Raw genomic sequence first — 9,931 nt, 5'->3', positions numbered from 1 at the left:
CAGGAGGCCAACCAGGCTGCCTCTTCTTCTCCTCCTTTCTGGGTCGTGTTTGTGTGACTCCCCAAAAAACAACTACATCCTAGCTCTGTGGCAGTAACCACTGCAGTACACCTTAAACTCACCGTGACCTTTAGACGGCGTATCAATCACTTTTTTGGAAAACGAGGAAAGTATGAACAAATCAAAAGACATCATGGTTATGAACCCCCCCCCCCACCCCCAAAAGACATCATGGTTATGAACCCCCCACCCCCAAAAGACATCATGGTTATGAACTCCCCCCCATCCCACCAAGTCCAGAAACAAAAAGCAGATCAAAAACTACCACTGAACTTCAGTCAGCAGACTGGAGATGCCCCTGGTCCCCTTGTTAGAGGTCTCGCTCAGCAAAACAGGACAAAAAGGGGGAGGGAACCTACCGGATTTAGTTAAAAAAAAAACACAAAAAAAACATGTTTTCATTGCAAAAACATTTCGCTATGTTGTGTACTAATGAATACACCCCTGGTGTTGATGATGGCAGCTCCCGTGGGGCGGCGAGAGCAGGGGAACATCCTGCTAAATGTAGAACTGGTGCAGAGCTAGCTGGTCCATAAAAGGTCTGACCAGGTTGTCTGTAGCGAAGTAGAACACCAAGCCAAAGAAGATGGAGATGGGAAGGGCAGGGAGGGCCTTCTTAAAGATGGCCAGGAGAAGAAGAGTCAAACACAGGCCCTGTGGAGAGAGAGGGGGATAGAGCGAGAGGGGGGGATAGAGAGAGAGGGGGATAGAGAGAGGGGGGATAGAGAGAGGGGGGGATAGAGAGAGGGGGGAGAGAGAGGGGGGATAGAGAGAGAGGGGGATAGAGAGAGAGGGGGATAGAGAGAGGGGGGATAGAGAGGGGGGAAGAGAGGGGGATAGAGAGAGAGGGGGAATGGAGAGAGGGGGGGATAGAGAGAGGGGGAGGGGGAGAGGAGGGGGAGAGAGAGGGGGATAGAGAGAGAGGGGGATAGAGAGAGGGGGATAGAGAGAGGGAAGAGAGAGGGGGGAGAGAGAGGGGGATAGAGAGGGGGAGAGAGAGGGGGATAGAGAGAGAGGGGGGGGAGAGGGGGAGAGAGAGAGGGGGATAGAGAGAGGGGGGATAGAGAGAGGGGGGAAGAGAGAGGGGGGAGAGAGAGGGGGAATAGAGAGAGGGGGATAGAGAGAGGGGGGTTAGAGAGGGGGGAATAGAGAGAGGGGGGATAGAGAGAGGGAGAGGGGGATAGAGAGAGAGGGGGGATAGAGAGAGAGAGGGGGATAGAGAGAGAGGGGGAGGAGAGAGAGGGGGGATAGAGAGAGAGAGAGGGGGGGGAGAGAGAGAGAGGGGGATAGAGAGAGAGAGAGGGGGGGATAGAGAGAGGGGGGATAGAGAGAGAGAGAGAGAGAGAGAGGGGGATAGAGAGAGGGGAGAGAGAGAGAGAGAGGGGGATAGAGAGAGAGAGAGGGGGATAGAGAGAGAGAGGGGGGATAGAGAGAGAGAGAGGGGGATAGAGAGAGAGGGGGATAGAGAGAGAGAGGGGGATAGAGAGAGAGAGGGGGATAGAGAGAGAGGGGGATAGAGAGAGAGGGGGATAGAGAGAGAGGGGGTAGAGAGAGAGGGGGAATAGAGAGAGGGGGATGGAGAGAGGGGGGGATAGAGAGAGAGAAAGAGAGAGAGGGGGGTAGAGAGAGAGGGGGATAGAGAGAGAGAGAAAGAGAGAGGGGGAATAGAGAGAGGGGGATAGAGAGAGAGGGGGGTTAGAGAGAGAGAGAAAGAGAGAGGGGGATAGAGAGAGAGAGGGGGGTTAGAGAGAGAGAGAAAAGAGAGAGGGGGGAAGAGAGGGGGATAGAGAGAGAGAGGGGGGGTAGAGAGAGAGAGAAAGAGAGAGGGGGATAGAGAGAGAGGGGGGATAGAGAGAGAGAGAAAGAGAGAGGGGGATAGAGAGAGAGGGGGATAGAGAGAGAGAGAAAAGAGAGGGGGATAGAGAGAGAGGGGGGATAGAGAGAGAGAGAAAAGAGAGGGGGGATAGAGAGAGAGGGGGATAGAGAGAGAGAGAAAGAGAGAGGGGGATAGAGAGAGAGGGGGGATAGAGAGAGAGAGAAAGAGAGAGGGGGAGAGGAGAGAAAGAGAGAGGGGGATAGAGAGAGGGGGAGAGAGAGAGAGAAAGAGAGAGGGGGATAGAGAGAGAGGGGGATAGAGAGAGAGAGAAGGAGAGAGGGGAGAGAGAGAGAGAGAAGAGAGAGGGGGATAGAGAGAGGGGGAAAGAGAGAGAGAGAAAGAGAGAGGGGGATAGAGAGAGGGGGGATAGAGAGAGAGAAAGAGAGAGGGGGAGAGAGAGAGAGAGAAAGAGAGAGGGGGATAGAGAGAGGGGGATAGAGAGAGAGGGGGGGGATAGAGAGAGAGAGAAAGAGAGAGGGGGAGAGAGAGAGAGGGGGATAGAGAGAGAGAGAAAGAGAGAGGGGGATAGAGAGAGAGAGAGAGAGGGGGGATAGAAAGAGAGGGGGGTAGAGAGAGAGGGGGGATATGTAAATAAAACCCATATTAATGTTTATTATTTTCCATTTTTGTACATCGTTAAAACACCGTATACAGACATAATGCAGTATGATAGTAGTATATATATATATAGAGAGAGAGAGATAGATAGTATAGATAGATATTGACATAATGACATTTGAAATGTCTTTATTCTTTTGGAACTTCTGTGAGTGTCACTGTTCACTTTTGTTTATACATTCCACCTGCTTTGGCAATGCTAACATATGTTTCCCATGACAATAAAGACCTTGAATTGAATTGACAGATAGAGAGACAGCGAGAGAGAAAGAGAGAGAGAGCAGCCAGACAGAGACAGAGAGAGAGCAGCCAGACAGAGACAGAGAGAGAGCAGCCAGACAGAGACAGAGAGAGAGCAGCCAGACAGAGACAGAGAGAGAGCAGCCAGACAGAGACAGAGAGAGAGCAGCCAGACAGAGACAGAGAGAGAGCAGCCAGACAGAGACAGAGAGCAGCCAGACAGAGACAGAGAGAGAGCAGCCAGACAGAGACAGAGAAGCCAGACAGAGAAGGAGAGAGAGCAGCCAGACAGAGACAGAGAGAGAGCAGCCAGACAGAGACAGAGAGAGAGCAGCCAGACAGAGACAGAGAGAGAGCAGCCAGACAGAGACAGAGAGAGAGCAGCCAGACAGAGACAGAGAGAGAGCAGCCAGACAGAGACAGAGAGAGCAGCCAGACAGAGACAGAGAGAGAGCAGCCAGACAGAGACAGAGCAGCCAGACAGAGAGAGAGCAGCAGACAGAGACAGAGAGGAGCAGACAGACAGAGACAGAGCAGCCAGACAGAGGGAGCAGACAGACAGAGACAGAGAGAGAGCAGCCAGACAGAGAGGGAGCAGACAGACAGAGACAGAGAGCAGACAGACAGAGACAGAGAGAGAGCAGCCAGACAGAGAGAAGAGCAGCCAGACAGAGAGAAAGCAGAGCGAGGGAGTGTAACAGACCATCATAAAGAACAAGGGAATATAATGAGTAGCTGTGTACTCACGATGAGTATGGCTACGAAGCTGGCCAGGGTGGTGTTCCAGTCTCCACTAGCTGCAGCAGAGGCCTTCCCCACCAGCATGCTGTAGAAGATGAAGTCTCCGAGACCCAGCTTCACTCCCCCTGGGGAACACAACCATGTTATACCCCACTGATCCTAACTCTAGAACCCCAACTCTATCCTCAACTGTTACAACACGTTCACCGGACCCGGTAACCCTAACCCTGACCCTGACCCGGTAACCCTAACCCAAACCCTGTAACCATAACCCAAACCCTGTAACCATAACCCGGTAACCCTAACCCTGACCCGGTAACCCTAACCCTGACCCGGTAACCCTAACCCTGTAACCCTAACCCGGTAACCCTAACCCTGACCCGGTAACCCTAACCCTGTAACCCTAACCCTGTAACCCTAACCCTGACCAGGTAACCCTAACCCTGACCCGGTAACCCTAACCCTGACCCGGTAACCCTAACCCTGACCCGGTAACCCTGACCCTGACCAGGTAACCCTAACCCTGACCCTGACCAGGTAACCCTAACCCTGACCCTGACCAGGTAACCCTAACCCTGACCCGGTAACCCTAACCCGGTAACCCTAACCCTGACCAGGTAACCCTAACCCTGACCCGGTAACCCTAACCCGGTAACCCTGACCCTGTAACCCTAACCCTGACCCAGTAACCCTAACACTGTAACCCTAACCCTGTAACCCGGGAACCCTAACCCTGACCCGGTAACCCTAACCCTGTAACCCTAACCCTGACCCGGTAACCCTGTAACCCTGACCCGGTAACCCTAACCCGGTAACCCTAACCCTGACCCGGTAACCCTAACCCGGTAACCCTAACCCTGACCCGGTAACCCTAACCCTGTAACCCTAACCCTGACCCTGTAACCCTAACCCTGTAACCATAACCCGGTAACCCTAACCCTGTAACCCGGTAACCCTGACTCTGTAACCCGGTAACCCTGACTCTGTAACCCGGTAACCCTGACTCTGTAACCCGGTAACCCTGACTTTGTAACCCGGTAACCCTGACTTTGTAACCCGGTAACCCTGACTCTGTAACCCGGTAACCCTGACTCTGTAACCCGGTAACCCTGACTCTGTAACCCGGTAACCCTAACCCTGTAACCCTAACCCTGACCCTGTAACCTGGTAACCCTGACCCTGTAACCCGGTAACCCTGTAACCCTGACAATGTAACCCGGGTAACCCGGGTAACCCTGACCCTGTAACCCTAACCCTGTAACCCTGACTCTGTAACCCTGACCCTGTAACCCTGACCCGGTAACCCTGACCCGGTAACCCTGACCCGGGCAACCCTGACCATGTAACCCTGACCCGGGCAACCCTGACCATGTAACCCTAACCCTGTAACCCGGTAATCCTAACCCGGTAACCCTGACCCGGGCAACCCTAACTCTGTAACCCGGTAACCCGGTAACCCTGACCCGGTAACCCTGACCCTGTAACCCTAACCCTGTAACCCTAACCCTGTAACCCTAACCCGGTAACCCTAACCCGGTAACCCTGAGTAACCCTAACCCGGTAACCCTGACCCGGTAACCTTATAACCCTAACCCGGTAACCCTGTAACCCTAACCCGGTAACCCTAACCCGGTAACCCTGACCCGGTAACCCTGACCCAGTAACCCTAACCCGGTAAGCCTAACCCGGTAACCCTAACCCGGTAACCCTGACCCAGTAACCTTATAACCCTAACCCGGTAACCCTGTAACCATAACCCGGTAACCCTAACCCTGTAACCATAACCCGATAACCCTAACCCAGACCCGGTAACCCTGACCCGGTAACCCTAACCCTGAAACCCGGTAACCCTAACCCGGTAACCCTGACCCTGTAACCCTAACCCTGTAACCCGGTAACCCTGTTATCCTATAACCCTGTAACCCTGACCTGGTAACCCTAACCCTGTAACCCTGACCTGGTAACCCTAACCCTGTAACCCTAACCTGGTAACCCTAACCCGTTAACCCTGTAGCCCTAACCCGGTAACCCTAACCTGGTAACCCTGTAACCCCAACCCGGTAACCCTATCCCTGTAACCCTAAACTGGTAACCCTATAACCCTATAACCCTGTTACCCTATAACCCTGTTACCCTATAACCCTGTTACCCTATAACCCTGTTATCCTGTTACCCTTTATCCTATAACCCTGTTACCCTATAACCCTGTTACCCTATAACCCTATAACCCTGTTACCCTATAACCCTGTAACCCTGTTACCCTGTAACCCTGTTAACCTATAACCCTGTTACACTATAACCCTGTTACACTATAACCCTGTTACACTATAACCCTGTTACACTATAACCCTGTTACACTATAACCCTGTTACACTATAACCCTGTTACACTATAACCCTGTTACACTATAACCCTGTTACACTATAACCCTGTTACACTATAACCCTGTTACACTATAACCCTGTTACACTATAACCCTGTTACACTATAACCCTGTTAACCTATAACCCTGTTACCCTATAACCCTGTTACCCTGTTACCCTATAACCCTGTTACCCTATAACCCTGTTACCCTATAACCCTGTTACCCTATAACCCTGTAACCCTGTTACCCTATAACCCTGTTACTCTATAACCCTGTTACCCTATAACCCTGTTACCCTATAACCCTGTTACCCTGTTACCCTGTTATCCTATAACCCTGTTACCCTGTTATCCTGTTACCCTATAACCCTGTTACCCTATAACCCTGTTACCCTATAACCCTGTTACCCTGTTACCCTGTTACCCTGTTACCCTATAACCCTGTTACCCGGTAACCCTGTTATCCTATAACCCTGTAACCCTGACCTGGTAACCCTAACCCTGTAACCCTAACCTGGTAACCCTAACCCGTTAACCCTGTAGCCCTAACCCGGTAACCCTAACCTGGTAACCCTGTAACCCCAACCCGGTAACCCTATCCCTGTAACCCTAAACTGGTAACCCTATAACCCTATAACCCTGTTACCCTATAACCCTGTTACCCTATAACCCTGTTACCCTATAACCCTGTTATCCTGTTACCCTTTTATCCTATAACCCTGTTACCCTATAACCCTGTTACCCTATAACCCTATAACCCTGTTACCCTATAACCCTGTAACCCTGTTACCCTGTAACCCTGTTAACCTATAACCCTGTTACACTATAACCCTGTTACACTATAACCCTGTTACACTATAACCCTGTTACACTATAACCCTGTTACACTATAACCCTGTTACACTATAACCCTGTTACACTATAACCCTGTTACACTATAACCCTGTTACACTATAACCCTGTTACACTATAACCCTGTTACACTATAACCCTGTTAACCTATAACCCTGTTACCCTATAACCCTGTTACCCTGTTACCCTATAACCCTGTTACCCTATAACCCTGTTACCCTATAACCCTGTTACCCTATAACCCTGTAACCCTGTTACCCTATAACCCTGTTACTCTATAACCCTGTTACCCTATAACCCTGTTACCCTATAACCCTGTTACCCTGTTACCCTGTTATCCTATAACCCTGTTACCCTGTTATCCTGTTACCCTATAACCCTGTTACCCTATAACCCTGTTACCCTATAACCCTGTTACCCTGTTACCCTGTAACCCTGTTATCCTGTAACCCTGTTACCCTATAACCCTGTTACCCTATAACCCTGTTACCCTGTAACCCTGTTACCCTATAACCCTGTTACCCTATAACCCTGTTACCCTATAACCCTGTTACCCTATAACCCTGACCCTATAACCCTGTTACCCTGTAACCATGTTACCCTGTAACCCTGTCACCCTATAACCCTGTCACCCTATAACCCTGTCACCCTATAACCCTGTTACCATATAACCCTGTTACCCTATAACCCTGTTACCCTGTTACCCTATAACCCTGTTACCCTATAACCCTGTTACCCTGTTACCCTATAACCCTGTTACCCTATAACCCTGTTACCCTATAACCCTGTTACCCTGATTCAACCCTGTAACTAATTAGACCTCATATACCAGTCTGCATTGGACCCTCCTTCACACCCCTGGGAAACACAGGACAAACCCATCCTGAAAACTGGATGACAGATTCTTGTTCAGTCGTGTCCGTCGTGATGACGGATTCAAATTCTTTTTGCTGGCAGAACCTGTGTGTAAACATGGCTGTTTCACACGGGGTACCACAGGATGCCACAATATCCGAAAACATTCACAATACCTTTGTTACCGCCTGAATTAAAAAATTGGATTCAATAGGGATTGTTTTGTCACTGATCTACACACAATGCCCCATAATGTCAAAGTGGAATTATGTTTTTAGAATTTTTTTGACAAATTAATTCAAAATGAAAAGCTGCTATGTCTTGAATACATTTTTCAACCCCTTTGTCATGGCCTAAATACGTTCAGGAGAAACATTTTGCAAGTCACATAAATTGCATAGACTCACTCTGTGTGCAATAATAGTGTTTAACATGATTTTTGAGTGACTACCTCATCTCTGTACCCCACACATACAATTATCTGTAAGTTCCCTCAGTCGAGCAGTGAATTAAAAAACAAACAGAGTCAACCACAAAGACCAGGGAGGGTTTTCCAAGGCCTCGCATAGAAGGGCACCTATTGGTAGATGGATAAAAAATAAAATAAGCAAACATTGAACATCCCTTTGAGCCTGGTGAAGTTATTGATTACACTTTGAATGGTGTATCAATACACCCAGTCAATACAAATATACAGGCATCCTTCCTAACTCAGTTGCTGGAGAGGAAGGAAACGGCTTAGACATTTCACCATGAGGCCAATGGGGTCTTAAAAACAGTTACAGAGTTTAATGGCTGTGATAGGAGACAACTGAGGATGGATCAACAACATTGTAGTTACTCCACAATACTAACCTAAAGGACAGAGTGAAAAAGAAGCCTTTAGAGAACATAAAATATTCCAAAACATGCATCCTGTTTCCAACAAGTCACTAAAGTAATACTGCAAATAATGTGGCAAAGCAATTCACTTTTTTTCCTGAACACAAAATGTGATGTTTGGGGCAAAACCCATACAAACACATTACTGAGTACCACTCTCCATATTTCCAAGCATAGTGGTGGCTGCATCATGTTATGGATATGCTTGTAATCCTTCAGGAGTTTTTCAGGATAAAAATAAAACAGAGGCAAGTACAGGTAAACTCATAGGGGAAAACCTGGTTCAGTCTGCTTTCCACCAGACACAGAGATGAATTCACCTTTCATCAGGACAATAACCATAAAACACAAGGCCAAATCTACACTGGAGTTGTTTACCAAGACAGTAAAATGTTCCTGAGTGGCCGAGTTTCAGTCTTGTCTTAAATCTGCTTGAAAAATCTATGGCAAAACCTGAAAATAGTTGTCTAGCAACGATCAACAACTAATTTGAATAATTTTTTAAAAGAATAAAACGTGCAAATGTTGCACAATCCAGGTGTGGAAAGCTCTTAGAGACTCACCCAGAAAGACTCACAGCTGTAATCTCTCTTAGAGACTCACCCAGAAAGACTCACAGCTGTAATCTCTTAGAGACTCACCCAGAAAGACTCACAGACTCACTCCCAGAAAGACTCACAGCTGTAATCTCTCTTAGAGACTCACCCAGAAAGACTCACAGCTGTAATCTCTCTTAGAGACTCACCCAGAAAGACTCACAGCTGTAATCTCTCTTAGAACTCACCCAGAAAGACTCACAGCTGTAAGAGACTCACCCAGAAAGACTCACAGCTGTAAACACTGCCTAAGGTGATTCTAACAAGCTGTAATTGACTCACCCAGAAAGAGGCTTGAATACTTATGTAATCAAGATAAAACACTATTTTTCAGAAAGACTCACAGCTGTAATATTTCTTTACAAAAAGGACTTATAATCTTTTTCTTCCACTTTGACTCATGAGTATTTTGTGTAGTTCTCTTAGAGACTCACCCAAAAAACTAACAATACAAAAATATAAAGACTCCAGAAAGGGTAGAGACTGAAAATACTTTCTGACTCAAGGACTCACAGCTGTATGAGACTCACCCAGAAAGAATGCTGTTGATTGGCTACCCAGCTCAGCTGTAATCTTCAACACTCACAGTGCCTTAGAGACTCACCCAGAAAGCTCAGCTGTAATCTCTCACTCACCCAGAAAGACTCACAGCTGTAACCCTAGAGACTCACCCAGAAAGACTCACACATCTCTCCTCCAGAAAGACTCTGTAAATGGATCCTCACAGCTGACTTTAGAGACTCACCCAGAAAGGCTGACTCACCCAGAAAGACTCCCTCAGGACTGGCTGAGGGAATGCAATCTCTCAAAACATTCAGCTGTAATCACGCTTAGAGACTGAAAGACT

The 9,931-nt window shown here is 48.4% G+C and overlaps 1 protein-coding gene across 2 annotated transcripts in view; it reads right to left on the bottom strand.

Annotated features, from left to right (window-relative positions):
- Nucleotides 1-257: 257 nt before the first annotated feature.
- psen1 (presenilin 1) overlaps nt 258-9,931 on the bottom strand; it is a 41,921-nt gene continuing 32,247 nt past the window's right edge. For both annotated transcript variants that reach the window (XM_046309582.1, XM_046309581.1), the window contains exons 10-11: nt 3,542-3,660; nt 258-714 (exon numbers count right to left, since the gene is read on the bottom strand). In XM_046309582.1, the coding sequence (XP_046165538.1) occupies nt 559-714; nt 3,542-3,660 (275 nt within the window). In that variant the 3' untranslated portion in view covers nt 258-558. The remainder of the gene's footprint in view (nt 715-3,541; nt 3,661-9,931) is intronic.

Source organism: Oncorhynchus gorbuscha, linkage group LG17, assembly GCF_021184085.1.
Source record: "Oncorhynchus gorbuscha isolate QuinsamMale2020 ecotype Even-year linkage group LG17, OgorEven_v1.0, whole genome shotgun sequence".
Classification (NCBI taxonomy): domain Eukaryota; kingdom Metazoa; phylum Chordata; class Actinopteri; order Salmoniformes; family Salmonidae; genus Oncorhynchus; species Oncorhynchus gorbuscha.
The sequence above is the reverse complement of the archived record's forward strand: the minus strand, read 5'-3'. Positions and strand labels throughout refer to the sequence as shown.